Source organism: Nomascus leucogenys, chromosome 6 (genome assembly GCF_006542625.1).
Source record: "Nomascus leucogenys isolate Asia chromosome 6, Asia_NLE_v1, whole genome shotgun sequence".
NCBI lineage: Eukaryota > Metazoa > Chordata > Mammalia > Primates > Hylobatidae > Nomascus > Nomascus leucogenys.
Window position 1 is genome coordinate 86,731,662 of NC_044386.1, and position 21,328 is coordinate 86,752,989.

Consider the following 21,328-nt stretch of genomic DNA (forward strand, 5'->3'; position numbering starts at 1 on the left):
GTCTACTGTCTCAGAGGTCCCTGTGGGGGTGCTACACAGAGGGACACCCATGCGACAGCCCTCACTCTCTAGGAGGTTACAGTGCAAGACATATTATATGCTTACCCACATGCACAAGAAGAGAGGGTTAGTATAATAGGCCAGAGAAGGCATCTTTCCACTGTTGTCAAGTGATAATAATAATCTCAGCAATAATCAATAATGGTAAGATAATGTCATGTCAGATGATAACAGCAGGAGCAATAGCACAGTGATGATAATAGCACAGCGATGATAAAATAGTGAGCTTAGATAGTGCTTATTATGGGCCAGGCACTCTTCTAAGTATATCTATATTAACTTATTGAAGCTTCCTAACCATCCTATGAGGTGGGCGCCATTATCACCCTCATTTTATAGAGGTGGAAAACGGAAGTACAAAAGATTAACCCCAAATCACTCTGCTAACACATAGAAGAGCCCACGAAAAGCTACCTCTGTGCTGCTCCAGGAGTCTTGAGCAGAGCCAGTAGTTACATTTATCCAGGCATATCGTAGCTCAATGTATGAGAGTGTATGAAAGGACAGATCTGTTGGTTGTTGGAATATACTGGCTGGGCAGGGTGTATTGGACACCCTGTTAATGAATTATTTAAGCAAGGGGTTGAATTGCAGCCATCTAACAAGATTGTTGGAAAGAGATTCTTTGCAGGGGACAGTCGTGCTAGACAACTTCCAATGTCCGTTCAACTCTAAAAGTTTGTGATTCTATAAATTTCCACATGTACCCACTGATAGACAAGTCAAAGTAAGGAAAGTCAATCCCATGCATAAATGGAAGAAAATCAAGTGGCTACCACACACACACACACACACACACACACACACACGATCAATAATAAGGTGTTTTTTCTTTCTTTTTGTTTTTTTTTTTTTTTGAGATGGAGTTTCACTCTTGTTGCCCAGACTCGGGTGCAATGGTGCGATCTTGGCTCACTGCAACCTCCCCCTCCCGGGTTCAAGCGATTCTCCTGCCTCAGTCTCCTGAGTAGCTGAGATTACAGGCGCACACCACCATGCCCAGCTAATTTTTGTATTTTTAGTAGAGACAGGGTTTCACCACGTTGGCCAGGCTGGTCTCAAACTCCTGACCTAAGGTGATCCACCTGCCTCGGCCTCCCAAAGTGCTGGGATTACAGGCATGAGCCATTGTGCCCAGCCTAATAAGGTTTTGTTTTTTTGTTTGTTTTTGTTTTGTTTTGTTTAAGTTACAGGGGGAAGACCATGATGATCTCCAGGCCCATTCAGGTCAGAGTGTTAGGAAATTTCCAGATCTTCCAGCATCTGCCTGCAAAAGCCTCCCTCTAAACTATTTCTTTTCATGTGAGCTTTGTAGATGAGAAAGGCTTTCCTAGCAACTATCTCATCTGAGCTGTATAACCACAAGCTAAGTCTTCACCTCCACCTCCTGTTCATCTTTATCCTGCTTTCTCAGCCATGCTTATTTATGGAGAGCAGTACTAAGCCTTATTACCTTAATTTTCTTCATGAAGACACTGAAGCTCGGAGATAGGAGGGGACTTGGGGAAAATCACACAACAAATAAGTAGTAAATGGAACACAAAGTTAGATCCTACAATTTTAGCACATTAAAAAACCTGGTTCTTGAAAGTCATGTGTTTTCAAAGCTTCTGCCTTTCTCTCAGCCCAGTGCATACAGCAGGCCCCGCATCAATGGTCCCTAACTGAGCCAGGGTGTCTCCCAGGTTTCCCGACTCTAAGGTCACCGTCTCCCTCCCTCCAGCTTCCACCATTGCCTGTTTCATTCCATTTATGTTATCTCCAGTGTGCTTATGGCCACAAAATGTGCTAGGGATTTGATTTCTAAATTGTCATAGGATTATATCAAAAGCAATACTTTTTCATTTTAATTTTTATTTTTTGAGATAGGGTCTCACTCTGTCACCCAGACTGGAGTGCAGTGGCACAATTATAGCTCACTGCAGCCTTGGCCTCCCAGGCTCAAGCAATACTCCCATCTCAGCCTTCTGAGTAGCTGGTACTACAGGCGCACATCACCACGCCCAGCTAATTTATTGTTTACAATTTACTATTTTTTTGTAGAGACAGGTTCTAACTTTGTGGCAATACCTTTTTCAGAAGAGGAATTAATTGCTTTGCATGGAAAAAAATTACAGTGAAAAGGTTATGGTCATGATGCTGAGAAGATAGTACAAATAAGCTACTTTGAAATAAAATACCCAAGTAATCTTGTCAGTTATGAATGATAATGTGTTTCCACTGAAGCACTGTCTTTCAAAACATAGGCGACAGCTGAAGCCACAAAGTTAACCAAAGCATAGAGTCTCACTAGGTTTTTCACTTTTGTAGATTTTTGTCATTGTTTTTTTGTTGCATTTACCTTGCTAAATCCTCAGCAACTGGTATTTAGATATAGCACACACAAGTAGGCCTCATTTGAAGAAAAGAATGTCTCAAACAAACCAATAGAAAAATTAGGATTTGAATATGTACCCTCCAAAATCGGTTTTCCTTTTGAAACTTGGTGTTTGTTAGGACTACCTCTGACAAAATTTATAGACATTTAAGGAAAGTGCCTTTTGGATGAAGTAACAGATGACTGCATTTGAAAACTGCTCATTTTTTTCTTTGTATGCTGTTCAAAGTCTGTGGCTTATACTTGTAGGCAGTGGTCACACTTCTCCCAGCCCCCAGCAAATTTGTGAAATACAGGCCAAGTTTCTCTTAGTGCTGTCAGGTGCTAGATGGCACCCTATCTATGGAACACTTGTTGTTTTTACTTTTAAATTATCTAACTCTTTACAAACAATATCTTAAATTTTTTCTCTACAAAGAAGACATATACAGTAAGATTTGTAAGTTGGGCCTAAAAACAGAAGATTGGGGCTATGTAATTTTTGTGGACACCACTGAGATAGCCCACAAATTAGCCAGAAAGATGTTATTGCTGTGCTTGAACATCAGACTTGCCTCTATGATTTTTGGCATTCAAAGCAAAGGGTAAAATGTAATAAATTATAAAGCTCTCATTATCAGCAGAGAGAGCATATGTGTTCTTCAAACACGGCAATATCTCTTGGTTCTATATTTTTAAAAATGTTTTATAACTGGCTTTATATAGAAGTCCTTTGGCTGACATGATGGTCAATGTTCTCTCTGCCTGCAAAAAGCCCAAACCTGTCAAACCTTCAAAAAGCAGTGAAGTTTACCAAAAAGAGCACATTGGTAATCAAGATGCCAACTGTGGACTCTGGGCAGTTAATTCCCCATGAGGGATTTGACCATAATTCTTGGGTTCCCTGTTTAATGAGTGGGCATAGACCCAGTGATCCTCACGGTGTCTTCAAATTATAATCAGAATCAAAACTACCATTCACTGAGCCCTACAATATACCAAGCATTGGGCTAAATACTATAGATAGATACAGTATCTCTAAGATGCACAACAATCTAATGAGGTAGGCTTTATTACGCCCATATTACAGATAAAGAAAAATAAGTTCAGAGAATGTAAGCTACTTACCCAAAGTCTCTCAAGACATGGCAGATGCAGAATATGAGCCCAAGTCAAACAAAATGCATGTGTCCTTTCACCTACTCCATGTTTTTCCCACCAGGGGGTGTGATCGAAGCATTCCCACCTGCAGACAATGTCACCAACCTGACAGTGGACATGCTGATAGAGCCCAACGGGAAAATCAGCGTGCTGTCCACAGGGGACCAGCTTCATGCCGAAAGCCCCTTCATCTCCTCTGGTACTACCGTGCCTCAGACCTCAGTGGATCCCCAAGTTCTCACTTACTTGTGCCTCCAAATTGGAAAAGCCTGCAGAATGAGAGATGTGGTTGGTTACTTTTCTATAGATCTGGTGACTTTTATAGATCCAAGCACCTTAGAACAACAGGTAAGTTGAATGGATGCCACATGAAATGCTAAAATATGTAATGACTCTGCACCCTACACACCTACAGTACAATAGGGCATATGAGGGCTCTTCTAAAATAGCACTGATTCTCTGATGAACTTGCTCTAAATTCAACACCTACATGGCCCATGCGAATCCAAGTGAGACCAGGCTTTATGTCTGGAAATACAGGGCTAGGGTTGTCTCATTCAGGTACAGTTGGAGTTAAAAGAGTGACTGAGGCCAGGTGCAGTGGCTTACACCTGTAATCCCAGCACTTTGGGAGGCCGAGGTGGGCGGATGCCTTGAGCTCAGAAGTTCGAGAGCAGCGTAGGCAACATGGAGAAACCCTGTCTCTACTAAAAATACAAAAATTAGCTGGGCCTGGTGGCATGCACCTGTAATTCCAGCTACTTGGGAGGCTGAGGCAGGAGAATCACCTGAACCCAGGAGGCAGAGGTTGCAGTGAGCCGAGATTATGCTACTACACTCCAGCCTGGGTGACAGAGTGAAACTCCATCTCAAAAAAAAAAAAAAAGATTGACTGAATCTCACCCCTCACAGTTCACAGCTCTGTTGATTAGGCCCTCAATTCTGTCCATTAGTGTTATCCCTATGTATCATGAAACTATTTTATGCCATCCAGGGAGTGGAACCTGTCTAGAGCCTGTTTTGTATAGAAAATCAATCACTAGAAAGGAGTTAAGAGTTCACATTTCTGTTCCTTTTCTTATCAGTAGTTTACCCACAACTTAGATTGTCTAACTTTTTTCTTTAAAAAACGTATTGAGAGATACTTCAGAAATATAAAAAGGTCTAAATAATAATATAATCAATATCACGTGCCCCTGCCCAGCTTAAGAAACAAAGTGGTGTCAATGCCACCTGCAGTCCTCTGTACTCCTTGCCAAGCACATGGCTCTTCCTCCTAGAGGCCAGGAGGAAGCTACTGTCTCATACCTGGAGTTTTAATTCCCTTTCATCTCTATGCTTTCACCACACATGGATACACCCAAAAATAATGTAGAGTTTTATTTTGCATGTTTTTAAGCATTTTGTAGATCATAACATCCTATTTATTATTATTTTACTGTATGCTTTTATTTAATATTCCATTTGTGAGATTCTTCATGTTCATAGTTATGGTGCTGAGATATAATATTCAGGATAAATCATCTTTAACCTTTTTCACTTTGCTTTTCCCACCTAAAAGTATAATGTTCAAGTTCACTACTATTTCACAGGACTCATGTTTTAAAATGTCCGGTTGCTCCTTTCTTAGTGCTGCGTGTCCAGACCTCTGTCAAAAGGGCAAAATGACCGCCTGGCCTTCCTCTCTCGGTATCGCAATATCCTCTGGTCATCTGCCTTGTACATATACTTTAGTTGTTTTAGAATCATTATTCTCAGTTTTACAGTCTCCATTTCAGTCAGATGATGGCTTCAAAGTGAGAGTTTATGTTTTTTGGCAGTTTTCAGCTTGTTCAATAATCATTTTCCACTTGCCTTCCTGGGCCCTCCATTGGTTTTACATTCTGTTCTCAGGCCTGTACACTGAGAGGGAAAAGGACAAACTGAAGGTCATTCGGAAATCTCCCTGTGGTAGAGGCAGGACGGAAACAATGCTCCCTGGGGAAATCTGGATGGCAGGGATGCAGGGGGAGGAGAAGCCAGGAGAGGCTGCCCTCCCCAAATATTTGTCATAAGAAAGATTGGCTGGGTGTGGTGGCTCATGCCTGTAATCCCAGCACTTTGGGAGGCCGAGGCAGGCAGATCACTTGACCCCATGAGTTCAGGACCAGCCTGGGCAACATAATGGGACCCCACGTCTACAAAAAATACAAAAAAAATAGCTGGGCATAGTGGCATGTACCTGTAGTCCCAGCTACTCAGGAGGCTGAAGTGGGAGGATCACTTGATCCCAGCTCACTGTAGCCTCAACCTCCCACCTCCTCTGCAATGAGCCAGGATCGCATCACTGCACTCCAGTCTGGGTGACAGAGTGAGAACCTGTCTCAAAAAAAAAAAAGAAAGAAAAGAAAAGAAAAAAAGGCTGGGCACGGTAGCTCACGCCTGTAATACCAGCATTTTGGGAGGCGCAGGCGGGTGGATTGCTTGAGGTCAGGAGTTCAAGACCAGCCAGGCGTGATGGTGGATGTCTATAATCCCAGCTGCTCGGGAGGCTGAGGCAATAGAATTGCTTGAACCCAGGAAGCAGAGGTTGCAGTGAACTGAGATCATGCCACTGCACTCCAGCCTGGGTGACAGAGCGAGATTTCATCTCAAAAAAAAAAAAAAAAGAAAAAAGAAAAAGAAAAAAGGAAGAAGGAGAATGAGAAAGAGAAAGCTAAAACTGTGGTCCTTGGGACAATAGGAAGGATGGAACTATGGGGACAGTTGACTTGTGGCTTTTATTTATTTGAGTTTGGTATAAGGAAACTTGCACACAGCAGTCAAAAGGATCTCCAAACACAATGCCAGTCCTTCCTTGGGCTTACCACCCTTCTGGGCTTCTGGATGAAAGGTCCCACCCTTCACTTGGCTGGTTCCATGTACCTGGCCAGTCTTGTCTCACCCTAACTTGCCCTCTGTTTTGGTCTGGTCCATCCACACACCCTGTCTCATTCCCTCTTACTCATCATATTCCCTCTACCATGGGGCCTTTACACATGCTGCTCCTCCACCTTAAATGCTCTTGCCTTTTCTTTTGACCTAGTTAGCCCCTTTTCCAGCCATCACATTTCAGCTTAAGCCACATTCATTGAAGTGCTTCCTGACCTTCCTGACAAAGTCAAATTCTCCTTTTTTAGGTTTTCATATCATTGTGTAGCTGTGTACGAGCATTCCTCGTACCACTTATCTCAGTTACAAATTTAAACTTATTTACATGACTATCTGATTAATATTTTTCTCCTCCTATTAATTGTAAGCTCTTTTAAGCAATGTGCTGTGTTTCTTTTTGCTCCCCCACTGTATTCTCAGCACTTACTTCTGTCCTGGCACAAAGTAGGTATTCAGTAAATATTTGCTGACTGAATGAATGAACAATGGAGGAGTTCTAGCAGATGCTGGATGGTGTTGCAAGGCTTTTGAAGAAGGAGCTCAAACATTCATTGGATGAATGGGATAGATAGATACTAGATTCTCTGATTTTATCATACTATGAATTCTCCTTGTCCCTTCCCATAAATACTTCAGTATATGATCATTTGTGTTATAGTTATCAACAGAATATTGGAAGAAGTTCTCAGTGACCACACCAAAGGGTGTTTCTACATTAGCAAGAGAAGTATGTTTGTTCTCTGTATATAATAGATTATTTACAAATCACTGGCATATTTTCTAGCCATTTTGCAAGTGTTACCACTTCAGAAAACACCTTAATTTTTTTTCCAATTGACATGCCTTGTGATGCCAGTGAAGCAACTGGCAGGCATATTATCAACCTCTCATTTTTTGTCAGTCTGACAGGCTAAAAAATTTTTGTTTTATTCAGCATTTCTCTGATTATTAGTGAAGATCCACACCTCTTCATATGTTTGTTTGCCCATTTATATATCTTTTCTTAATTGCCTAATCATACCTTTTGCCCCATTTAAATTGGACTATAATACAAATGTTGATTTGTTGGAGCTCTTTGTATATTGGAAACTGTCATTCTTTGACTATTATACATCTTGTAAATACCTTTTCTCAGATTGTCACTTGTGGCTTTCCTCTCTCTCTTTTTATTTTTGGCCATGTTTCTCCACCATAAAAATTACTATTTCTGGCCAGGTGTGGTGGCTAACGCCTCTAATCCCAGCACTTTGGGTGGCCGAGGCGGTGGATCACGAGGTCAGGAGTTCGAGACCAGCCTGGCCAATATGGTGAAACTCCATCTCTACTAAAAATACAAACATTAGCTGGGCGTGGCGGCATGTGCCTGTAGTCCCAGCTGCCCAGGAGACTGAGGCAGGAGAATCGCTTGAACCCAGGAGGTGGAGGTTGCAGTGAGCCGAGATCATGCCACTGCACTCCAGCCTGTGACAGAGCAAGACTCCATCTCAAAAAAAAAAAATTACTATTTCCTCCCTTGTCATTGATTAGTAATATTTTGTAGAAATGTGTTCCAAGAGTACCACAATAATGTATTGCTTATCAAATTCCACCCAGAAAACTTGGCATCCATTGGCAACTTTTTCCACTACCACTATGATAGTGGTAATTTTGTATTTCTGTGGAAAATTTTCTGGTAAAATTTTGTGTAGAAATTTCTGGCAATCTACTGCAAGAAACAATTTTCCTTCTCCACCTCTCATTTATGCCTGTAGGTCTGTATGTATTTATGTCAGTATGAACTCATGGGTTTCTATTATATTTAATGGGTTGTATTTTGATACTTTCATTGTTTCGATGCTCAGTTGTTCCAGATTTGGTCAGTGGGAGACCCTTCAGGGTGTGTCTTGTGTCCTTTTCACATGTCCTTATCATTCTTTGAGCATGTCTTACTTTCTGACACAATAAGATGTTCCAGGCTCATTTTCTGTTTTCCTTGCCCTGGACCTAGGATCGACTCAGAAGCCCTGTAAGATCTGGGCTCTTAGTGCTGCCATTGCTACTGGAGTGTCACTCCTTCTGAGACCTTTCAGTGGACAGAGCTAGCAAGTACACGTATTACGTAGGTACAATACATACACACAGTTATACACACATATATGCATATAAACACACATATGTACATATACATACATATATGCATCTATAACTATTTCTATATCTGAGTGTTCATATTATAAAACCATGAGTTCCTGCCAGCATCTCCAGTTTCAATCCAGCACCTCAAGGTTCTTTCTAGAATTCCCCTTTTCCACACTTAAAAGTAAATATCTTGATGGATATCCTGCTTACTCTGATTTGGGGTACAATTACAATGTATCCACATTGTATACATGTTTCAAAATAGCACATGTATAGCCAAAATATATATAACTATTACATATCAATAAAAAATACCAAAAAAAACCCAACCTCATACCCATTAGTTAAACTTACAAACTAAAAAAAATAAAAAATAAAAATAAAAAGCTAAATAGAACTTGGAACATAGTAACTGTGTATATTTACAAAATAAAATCCCAGGCCAGATGTGGTGGCTCATGCCTGTAATCCCAGCACTTTGGGAGGCTGAGGCAGGAGAATTGCTTGAGCTCAGGAGTTCAATACCAGCCTGGCCAACATAGTAAGGTCCAGTCTCTACCAAAAAAATTTTAAAAATAAAGAAAATTAACCAAGCATAATGGCACTCATCTGTGATCCCAGCTATTTGAGAGGCTGAGGTGGGAGGATTGCTTGGGCCCAGGAGGTCAATGCTGCAGTGAGCTGTGATTGTACACTGTACTCCAGCCTGGGCGACAGAGACCCAGTATCCAAAAGAAGAAGAAGAAGAAGAAAATCCCAGAAACAGGAGGATCAAAATAGTCTAGAGCAGGAATTGGTAAACAATGGCCTACAGGCTAAATCTGACCCAGCATTCATTTTATGTAAATAAAGTTTTATTGGAACACTAAAAAATAAATAACTTCTCCAACAATGAGAAACTTGAGCCTTTATCCCGCAATATAGTTACTTATTTGCTCAGTTTACTTATTTGTTTAATGCAACTAATCTCCCAACCACTCCTGCCATCTTCTTTGCCTACTCTATCTGTGCCCTACCCCTCCATGCCTCATGTGCTTGGATCCCAATCCGGTCGTTTGTGTTTTATTTGTAATGCTCTTCATCATACTAAAGTTTCATATAGTCAAATCCAGCTCTTTTTCTTTTTTCTTTTTTTTTGTAGAGATAGGGTCTCGCTATGTTGCCCAGGCTGGTTTTGAACTCCTGGCTTTGAGCCATCCTCCTGCCTTGGCCTCCCAAAGTGCTTGGATTACAGGTGTGAGCCACTGTGCCTGGCCTCCAGCTCTTCTTCTAAATTGCTATATTACTTTGAACTTATCACTTTCCCTCATTTTCAGTTTTCTCAGCTATAAAATGAGGAGATTAGCTTATTTTGCATCTGAGGTAACCTACAGTGCAAAACATTCTTTATTTCAGTAACATTTTAAAGCACTCATTTTCTGTATCAGCAAATTCCAATGTTAATAATCATCCACTTTTAAAAAAATATCACCAGGAAATAATCACAAAGATTTAAATACACATATATTAATCACATCATTATTAAGAATAGCAAAATATTTCAAATAGTCTAAATTCCAACAATAGATTTTTTTTTTTGAAGGAGAATCTCACTCTGTTGCCCAAGCTGGAGTGCAGTGGCATGATCTTGCCTCACTGCAATCTTTGCCTCCCAGGATCAAGTGATTCTTGTGCCTCAGCCTCCTGAGTAGCTGGGATTACAGGCACACAGCACACCTGGCTAATTTTTGTATTTTTAGTAGAGACGGGGTTTCGCCATGTTGGCCAGGCTGGTCTCAAACTCCTGGCCTCAAGTGATCCACCTGCCTTGGCCTCCCAAAGTGCTGGGATTACAGGCTTGAGCCACCGCACCTGATGTCCAACTATGGAGAATATTTAGAGCAAATTATGATAGACCAATGAAATTGCATGCTATGAAGACATTAAAACTAATGTTTTTGAAGAATATTTAACAGGAAACTTTATAGAATAGATAAAGGTAAAAAGCAGATCACAAGCAATATATGCAATATGATAATTTTATAAAAAGAAAAAATATATAAATGCAGAGTTAAAAGAACCTAAAGATATATACTAAGATGTTATAAGTCATTATTTCTGGACAGCAGGATTGAAGGTGGCAGAGTAATGGTCCCTTAAAGATATCCACACCCTAATTCCCCAAATCTGTGAACATTATGTTGCATGGCAAAAGGACTTCGCATATGTGATTAAGGATCTTGAGTTGGGAAGAGTATCTTGCATTATCCAGGTGGCCCCAATATAATCACCAGGATCCTTTTAAAAGAGAGGCAGGCCAGGTGCAGTGGCTCACACCTGTAATCCCAACACTTAGGGAGGCCGAGGCGGGTGGATCACGAGGTCAGGAGTTTGAGACCAGCCTGACCAACATGGTGAAACCCTATCTCTACTAAAAATACAAAAATTAGCTGGGCATGGTGGCACGCGCCTGTAATCCCAGCTACTCAGGAGGCTGAGGCAGGAGAATCGCTTTAACCTGGGTGGTGGAGGTTGCAGTGAACTGAGACCATGCCACTGCACTCCAGCCTGGTGACAGAGTGAGACTCCGTCTCAAAAAAAAAAAAAGGAGAGAGAGGCCGGGGGATCATAGAAAGAGAAGGATTTGAAGATGCTGTGCTGCTGGCCTTGAACATGGAGGAAGGGACCATGAGCCAATGAAGGCACACGGCCTCTAGAAGCCAGAAAAGGCAAGGAAACAGATTCTCCTCTAGAGTCTCCAGGAGGAACAAAGCCCTGCCCACATCTTGATTTTTAGCCCAGTAAGACTTCTGACCCACAGAACTGTAAAATAATAAATCTGTGTTGTTTTAAGCCAGTAAGTTGGTGGCAATTTGTTGCAGCAGCAATAGGATACTAATATAGAGGGTGGTTGCTATTTTTTCTTTGTGTTTTCTGCAGAAGTAAACATGTATTATAGTCCAGGCTCAGTGGCTCATGTGTATAAACCCAGCACTTTGGGAGTCTGAGATGGGAGGAGCACTTGAGTTCAGGAGTTTGAGATCAGCATAGGCAACATAGCAAAACCCTTATCTCTACAAAAAATTTTTTAAAAATTAGCTGGACATGATGGTGTGCACCTATAGTCCCAGCTACTCAAGAGGCTGAGGTAGGAGGATAATTTGAGCCTGGGAGATTGAAGCTGCCGTGAGCCATGATCGTGCCACTGCACTCCAGCTTGAGCAACAGAACAAGACCCTGTCTCAAAAAAATAAAAAGTAAACGTATTATATTTCTAATCAGAAAAAAATACATGAATAACGATAATAAAAATTTGTATAGAATGTTGTTTGCAAAGCACTTTCACATACATGATCTTACTCACATACACACAGGTCTTACAACAGACATGGGAAGCAGAAAACTGAGGTGACTGCATCCATTTCAAATTCATGCCCACTGGCCCCAGCTGGGCCCCATAATTTACCATGCTGATGCAGGAGGGGCAAAGGGGACTGGGGGCCAAGGCAAAATAGGTAAAATGACAGCAATGCCTCAAGGACAGTCCCACAATTGTGAATCAACTCCAGATAAGAAAGTGGAGAATTCTTTCTAGACCTAAGGAGATGAGAATGAGGTTCTAGCAGAATAGAAGTTTTGGAAATGTAGTACTTAAATAGTGGAAGCATCAAGTAGAACACACGGTCATTTTGTAATCAAGGAAGAAGGGGCTGGTACCTGGGAAATGGAGATGGTGGAACATGGTCTAAGACTACTCCTGCCAGTGGATTTAGGTCCAGGATTTTGGTATCCTAGAAATGGGGAAATTCCAGGCCTTCAGAAATGGCGCGCAGAGTACATAGCACTCCAGAATACACAGAGCTGCAAGGCAGCCACGTTGGAGATCTGGCCTTCCCACATAAGGATGATATTACGTAAGGGGATCCAAGCAGTAAACAAATAGCAGCAAAAGCTATTTCCAAATCCCAATGGGTCCTGGAGCCAAGATCAATGATAAACAGTACCTAGTAGGTTCTAGGAGGAATATGAAGTACCTACTAAAGGCTTTAAGTTGAGGAGGATGACATGTTCATTGAACAAACACCTTCGGAGGACCTACTCTGGCTTCCTGTTAGGTGCTGTGGAAATAAACAAGACATCTTCTGTATCATGACAAAGCTTATTTCATATCCATCATCCCATTTTATTTGCTATACATACATGCACACAATTGTTTTATACTTGTATTGATTCATAGGTATAAATATTGCCTCCACGAGATTTTTTTAATCCTTTAGAAAATGTACTAGGCCTTGAATTTTTTTTACCTCTTCATGATGTCTAACACAATGATGGTCATATTTGTCCAGCCACCTGATTATTATTTGTTGATTTACGGACTTTGGGAACTTCCAGATGATCCAGATCTTTTGTAGTTAATTACTCACTTTGGGGAAACTCTAAACAAAACAAGTGTTTATTGAGCATCTATTATGTATAAGCCATTGTGCTAGGTGGTAGAGAAGCTACAAAGATGCAAAAGACATGGAAGTGCCTGCCCTTAGGGAGTTCACATTCTAGTTGGGAAGATAGGCTTGAAAAATGAGGAGCAAGGAAAGGCTTAAGTGACAACTACGTAGAACAATAAAAGAGACATCAAAAAGGTAATGTCAGTTTAACAGCCAAATGATTTTTCTACATGCATTCAGACAAGAGAAAGATCCCCTCTGTTGGGAGCAATCAAGAAAGGTTTTGCAGAGAAGGTGGGATTTGAGCCGAAAGAAAATTAGGAGGAGGGTAAGAATGAGTGTATTCCAAGTGAGAAACAGGTTCACTTGGTGGGAAAGAGTGGTGGGAAAAAGCACAGAACACATATGGATAATAATGATGATCTAAGTCTTACAAATATCATGTTGGATTCACCTCAAATAAATATACATTTATATAGCAATTCTCCCATTCCTGTTCCTCATATAAAATCTCTAAACAAATAGATTGGCAAAGATGCTCTATATGAAAATTCCCAAATTAAAAAATTCTTTCAGAACAAGATCATGTCCTGCATTTGCAGGGACATGGATGTGGCTGGAGATCATTATCCTTAGTAAACTCATACAGGAACAGAAAACCAAATACCACATGTTCCCACTTATAAGTGGGAGCTAAATGATGAGAATACAGGGACACGTAGAGGGGAACACCGCGCACTGAGGCCTATCAAAGGGTGGAGGGTGGGAGGAGGGAAAGGATCAGGAAAAATAACCACTGGGTACTAGACTTAATACCTGGGTGATGAAATAATCTGTACAACAAACCCCCATGACACAAGTTTACCTATGTCACAAACCTGCACATGTACCCCGAACTTAAAAGTTAAAAAAAACACACACATTGTTCTTTATATTTCACAGGAAATTGAATATATATAAGGTTCATTAATTATCATAGAATTTAGTTGAACATTTCCTACCGATATCAATAGTTTTTTAGATTGTAGCCTCTTGTTTCTTGAGGAGAATGGTGATCTGGCTTTTACCAAATAAAAGCTTCAGGTGACGGAAAAAGGAAAAAAAGCTTCTTTTAGCCTGGGCATCAAGACTCATCTCTAAAATTAAAATTAAAAAATTAGCTGGGCATGGTGGCACACATCTGTAATCCTACTTACATGGGAGGCTGAGGCAGGAGGATCACTTAAGCCCAGGAGTTGGAAGCTGGCTGCAGTGAGCTAGGATCCCACCACTGCACTCCAGCCTGGATGACAGAGCAAGACCCTGTCTCAAAAATAAATTAATTAATTAACTCTTATTTTAGATAACTGTGAACTTTGAAACAACAATCTTTATTATGAGCATTGATAGTTATTACTTTTTTTGAAAAGGAAATTAAAGAAAATCCAATCTTTAAGAAGAATTGATATGAAAAACAGCTACCAGAGAGTAGTAATGGCCCTTCCAAACCATAAGGTTAGCTACAGAAAGGAAGTAAGACTTGTCACAAAGTACAAATTGTGAGGAAAGACGAAAATGGAGGCCCTGATATATACCATAGTATATCCCATAAAGTCTGAAAACGATTTCTAAGAGTTTCTAAATACAGCATATCAGCCTAGAATAAAAAAAATCTGAAAATATTTTCATTGCAATGGCAATGGGTTCTGGCCCCAGTCTTTCCACTAACTAGTGTGATACTGTAGACAATTCACTTGACCTCTCTGAGCCTTGCTTTTTTTTGTTATCAACTGGTAAATTCCTGCCCTCCTCCTCACAGTATGTTCTGAGAGGCTGAGCAGATATAAGGTGCTGTTCTTATTAAATCAAATGGCATAACCACATGTAAAACTGTCACAGGAGCCCTCAGCAGGTTCTCAAACTGTGAGTCGAATCAGAATTGAATTAGCATTATTTTTAAAAGTCACTGAGCATTATCATCATCTCAAAGTGATATATAAGCATCAAAAATGAATACATTTATTTCAGAGAATGGAAAAACCAAAGTCTACAGAAATATCATAATTCCTTCTTGTTCACTGCTGTATACCCAGCACCTAGCACCCTGTCTAGCATATAATAGATGTTCAATAAATATTTATTAAATGAATGAATGAATACTTCTCTCTGAATCCCCCTCTAGTACTCTCATTTGCAAGATCTCCCTATCTCTGTTTTCAAGATATACAAGGTATTCACCAAGGGAGCTCAATGAGATTTACTTTTTCTCTTTAGGGAAGGTATTTTATTTATATGGAAGAAGGCTAACAGAGTATATCTAAATTAAAATTTAATAGGCCTTTGGTATAAACAGAAGTACCTATTATTCAGTGTTTTAAAGTGCTATAGTGGGCAGATTGTTAATAACAGGCTAATACCTAGTGAAGGGAAAATACATCCCAAAGGACTTTGAAGCATTAAAGTAAAAGACCTTCTCCCTTTAAAAGGTCTGTATCTTTGTGTCAATGAAAGAGACCTATAATATGCAAGTAATAGTAATGATGATGGCAAAGATGGTGACTTCTATAATAAGCACATGGGCAATGATGACAAATTTTTCCAGTGAAAATTACAATTCTGTTTCTTAACACTGATAGTGCAGATAAACTAGTAGCCAACTTTGCTATGTCTATATTACCATTTGTGACTGTCCTTAAATGTTTGGTTAACCCCCGTTACACTGTAAACCTTGACATTGAGAAATATTGAACCCAAGCCTAAACATCAGCTCTTGGGTAGGATTTTGGTTGATCTACATATAACGGACCTAATTCCTCTGTTTACATCAGCTGTTCCCCCAGGACTTCCTCAAAAGATGCCCATTCTCATCATGGAGCTCTTTGCGTCCTTTCAAATGAAACCAAGACACCTCTCTGGACTTAGGGATCTTTAACTTGAATCACCAGAAACATGGCCAGGGCGAGGAAAATCTGGACACTCACACTGCACCCTGCTGTCTCCAGCAGGTACTACATTTCTGCAGGACTCAGGAGGGCAGGAGGTAGGAAAAAAGGAAAAGGCTCCCTACTAATGCCAAGAAAGACCATAAGATTCTTCACCTATGAGCATTTATAGCTTGCCCCAGCATCCCAAAACAAAGCTGAAAGTTGTTCCTACTTCCAGCTGTCACCTGTGGTCAACATTTTTTATGTGATAAATTTTCTCTTGCAAAATTGTCCTTCTCCGATCCCAGCTTTATTGAGGTATAACTAACCCAAAAAAAGTATTTTTATTTAAGGTGTACAACATGATACTTCAATATAATATACCTTGTGAAATGATTACCACGATCAAGCTAATTAACATATCCATCATCTCACTTGGATACGTGTGTGTGTGTGTGTGTGTGTGGTCAGAACTTAAGATCTACTCTCTTAGCAAATTTCAGGTATATAATATGTGGTTATTAACTATAGTCACCATGCTCTATGTTAGGTCTCCAGAATTCATTCATCTTATAACTGAAGGTTTGTACCCTTTAACCAGCATCTCCCCATTTCCCCCACTTCTGACCCCTGGTAATAACTCATCGACTTTCTGTTGCTATAAGTTTGACTTTTTTGGATTCCACATGTAAGTGAGATCATGCAGTATTTGTCTTTCTGTGTCTGGCTTATTTCACTTAGCATACTATCTTCCAAGTTCATTCATATTGTCATGAATGACAGAATTTCCTTCTTTTTTTAAGGCTAAATAATATTCCAATGTGTATGTACATGTATACATATGATACACACACACCACAATTTCTTCATCCTTTCATCTGTCATCAGCTGACACTTAGGTTGTTTCCACGTCTTGGCTATTATGAATAATGCTGCAATGAACATGGTAGTGCAGATATCTCTTCAAGATTTTATTTTCTTTGGCTATGCACTCAGAAGTGGGATTGGTGGATCATACAGTAGTTCTGTGTTTAAGTTTTTGAGGAACCTCCATACAGTTTTCCACAGTGGCTGTACTAATTTACATTCCCACTAACAGTGTATAAGGGTTCCCTTTCTCCACATTGTCACCAACACTTATCTTTTGCCTTTTTTTTTTTTTTTGAGACAGAGTCTCACTCTGTTGCCCAGGCCAGAGTGTAGTGGCATGGCTCACTGCAACCTCCGCCTCCAGGGTTCAGCGATTCTCCTGCCTCAGCCTACTGAGTAGCTGGGACTACAGGCACACGCCACCACGCCCAGCTAATTTTTGTATTTTTAGTAGAGATCTGGGGTTTCACCATGTTAGCCAGGCTGGTCTCGAACTCCTGACCTCATGATCCACCCGTCTCAGCCTCCCAAAGTGCTGGGATTACAGGCGTGAGCCACCACACCCAGCCTTCTTTTGTCTTTTTGATAATAGCCATCTGAAGAGGCGTGAAGTGATATCTCACTGTGGGTTTGATTTGCATTTCCCTGATAATCAGTGATGCTGAGCACCTTTCATATACCTGTTGGCCATTTGTATGTCTTTAAAAAAAAAGTCTATATTCAGGTGGGGTGTGTAATGCCTGTAATCTTAGCACCTCAGGAGGCTGAGGTGGGCAGATCACTTTAGGACAGGAGTTTGAGACCAGCCTGGCCAACACAGTGAAACCCTGTCTCTGTTAAAAATAGAAAAATTGTCGGGTGTGGTGGTGCAAGCCTGTAATCCCAGCTACTGGGGAGGCTAAGGCATGAGAATTGCTTGAACCAGGGAGGCAGAGGTTGCAGTGAGCCAAGACTGCACCACTGCACTCCAGCCTTAGTGAGATTCTGTCTCAAAAAAATAAAAGTTTGCAAGACAATCCTGAATCACCCCCTCCCAGCGTATGGCACCACTGGTTGCTTCTCTCATTGATCATGTCCACAAGACTCTCCAGAACACACAAGCTTGGTGGCTCCGTGTTCAATAAATGCATTATCGAGACCCACTGAAGGAAGCCGACTGCTCCTGCAGGACCCAGGAGACACCCCAAATACTGTGAGTGCCCCAACTGCGGAAGTAGGAAAGGGAGACCCTCCTCTCCTGAACACACACCCCCACACTGGAGAAGCTGAAGGTCTATTTGCTGGAGAAGTTTCTCACTTTACCTGGAGCTGAGTCAATTTAGAGAGCCAAGGGAAATACAGGAGTAGAGGAAGAAGCAGAAAGGCCCTGGGAGCTCGCTGCATCCCCTAGCAGCCCATTTCTGCCTGGCACCACAGGGATCCATGAGGAAGGTGGCCAGAGGAGCAGGGGGTAAATCTCCACAGGGAGAAGAAATTCTCTACCTGAAGTTTGTAACAACTTGAACAGGGTGAGAAGCCTCCTGGCGAGAACTCAGGGGAGGGCACAAATCCAGTGTGCAGACTCCATATGCAGGGGAAGAACCAAGCCCTTTTCTTTCTAGCCTGGGACAAGTTTTCAAGCCCATCTTGCCCTCTGCCTGGAAAGAGACTCGGGGCTGTTGTGGAGAGGCATGGTGGGAGTGAGACTGGCCCTTTGGTTTGCATGGGAGCTGGGTGATGCCTGTGACTGCTCTTTCCCCCACTTCCCTGACAACCTGCATGACTCAGCAGAGGCAGCCATAATCCTCCTAGGTACACAACTCCAGTGACCTGGGAACCTCACCCTCATCCCCCACAACAGCCGCAGCAAGACCTGCCCAAGGAGAGTCTGAGCTCAGACACGCCTATGCCCACCCCACCTGATGGTCCTTCCCTATCCACCCTGGTAGCAGAAGACAAAGGGCATATAATCTTGGGAGTTCTACAGCCCCACCTACTGCCAGTCCCTCTCCACACTACTATAGCTGATGCTTTCTGGAAAGCGCCACCTCCTGGCAGGTGGCCAACCAGCACAAAAATAGAGCATTAAACTACCAAAGCTAAGAACCCTTATGGAATCCATTGCATCCCCCTGCCACCTCCACCGGAACAGGGACTGGTATCCACTGCTGAGAAACCCATATAATATACGGTTCATGTCACAGGACTCTATGCAGACAACCCCCAGTACCAATCCAGAGCCGGGTAGACTTGGTGGGTGGCTAGACCCAGAAGAGGGACAACAATCACTGCATTTTGGCTCACAGGAAGCCACATCCATAGGAAAAGGGGGAGAGTACTACATCAAGGGAACAACCCATGGGACAAAAGAATCTGAACAACAGCCTGCAGCCCTAGACCTTCCCTCTGACAGAGCCTACCCAAATGAGAAGGAACCAGAAAACCAACCCTGGTAATATGACAAAACAAGGCTCTTCAACACCCCCAAAAAGTCACACTAGTTCACCAGCAATGGATCCAAACCAATAAATCCCTGATTTACATGAAAAAGAATTCAGGAAGTTATTAAGCTAATCAGGGAGAGATCAGAGAAAAGCAAAGCCCAATGCAAGGAAATCCAAAAAATGATACAAGAAGTGAAGGGATACGTATTCAAGGAAATAGATAGCTTAAAGAAAAAACAATCAAGAATACAGGAAACATTGGACACACTTTTAGAAATGCAAAATGGTCTGGAAAGTCTCAGCAATAGAATTGAACAAGTAGAAGAAAGAAATTCAGAGCTTGAAGACAGGTCTTGGAATTAATACAATCTGACAAAGACAAAGAAAAAAGAATAAGAAAATATGAACAAAGCCTCCAAGAAGTCTGGGATTATGTTAAATGACCAAACCAGAGAATAATCAGTTTTCCTGAGGAAGAAGAGAATTCCAAAAGCTTGGAAAACATATTTGGGGGAATAATTGAGGAAAACTTCCCCAGCCTTGTGAGAGACCTAGACATTCAAAAACAAGAAGCACAAAGAACACCTGGAAAATTTATTGCAAAAAGATCTTTACCTAGGCACATTGTCATCATGTTATCCAAAGTTAAGACGAAGGAAAGAATCTTAAGAGCTGTGAGACAAAAGCACCAGGTAACCTATGAAGGAAAACCTATCAGGTTAACAGCAGATTTCTCAGCAGAAATCCTACAAGCTAGAAGGGATTGGGGACCTATCTTCAGCCTCCTCAAACAAAACAATTATCAGCCAAGAATTTATCAGCCAAGAATTTTGTATCCAGTGAAACTAAGCATCATATATGAAGGAAAGATACAGTAGTTTTCAGACAAACAAATGCTGAGAGAATTCGCCATTATCACGCCACCACTACAAGAACTGCTAAAAGGAGCTCTAAATCTTGAATCAAATCCTGGAAACACATCAAAACAGAACCTCTTTAAAGCATAAATCACACAGGACCTATAAAATAAAAATACAAGTTAAAAAGCAAAAACAAAATCAAAGTACACAGGCAACGAAGAGCAGGATGAATGCAACGGTACCTCATATTTCAATACTAACATTGAATGTAAATGGCCTAAATGCTCCACTTAAAAGATACAGAACTGTAGAATGGATAAGAACTCACCAACCAACTATCTTCTCCTTCAGGAGACTCATCTAACACATAAGGACTCACATAAACTTAAAGGGGTAGAAAAAGGCATTTCATGCAGCCAGACACCAGAAGCGAGCAGGGGTAGCTATTCTTGTATCACACAAAACAAACTTTAAAGCAACAGCAGTTAAGAGACAAAGAGGGACATTATATAATGGTAAAGGACCTTGTCCAACAGGAAAATAACACAATCCTAAACATATATGCACATAACACTGGAACTCCCAAATTTCTAAAACAACTACTAATAGATCAAAGAAGTGAGATAAACAGCAAAGCAATAATAGTGGGGGACTTCAATACTCCACTGACACCACTAGACAGGTCATCAAGACAGAAAGTCAACAAATAAATAATGGATTTAAACTATACCTTGGAACAAATGGACTTAACGATATATATAGAACATTTCATCCAACAACCGCGGAATACACATTCTATTCAACAGCACATGGAACTTTCTCCAAGATAGACCATACAATAGGCCATAAAACGAGCCTCAATTTAGGAAAACTGAAATTATATCAAGCACTCTCTCAGACCACAGTAGAATAAAACTGGAAATCAACTCAAAAAGGAACCTGCAAAACCATGCAAATACATGGAAATTAAATAACCTGCTCCTGAGTGAGCACTGGGTCAAAACAAAATCAAGATGGAAATCAAACAATTATTTAAACTGAATGACAATAATGACACAACCTATCAAAACCTCTGGGATACAGCAAAGGCGATGCTAAGAGGAAAATTCATAGCCCTAAATGCCTACCTTAACAAGACTGAAAGAGCACAAACTGACATTCTAAGGTCACACCTCAAGGAGCTAAAGAAACAAGAAAGGAAATTACCCAGCAGAAGAAAGGAAATTACCAAGATCAGAGC

At 41.0% G+C, this 21,328-nt stretch overlaps 1 protein-coding gene across 9 annotated transcripts in view; it reads left to right on the forward strand.

The window, feature by feature from the left end:
- The window catches only part of IQCH (IQ motif containing H), a 250,784-nt gene that overhangs the window by 174,050 nt on the left and 55,406 nt on the right, over nucleotides 1-21,328 (forward strand). For all 9 annotated transcript variants that reach the window (XM_012507362.2, XM_003267135.2, XM_030814630.1 and 6 more), the window contains one exon: nucleotides 3,639-3,925. In XM_012507362.2, the coding sequence (XP_012362816.1) occupies nucleotides 3,639-3,925 (287 nt within the window). The remainder of the gene's footprint in view (nucleotides 1-3,638; nucleotides 3,926-21,328) is intronic.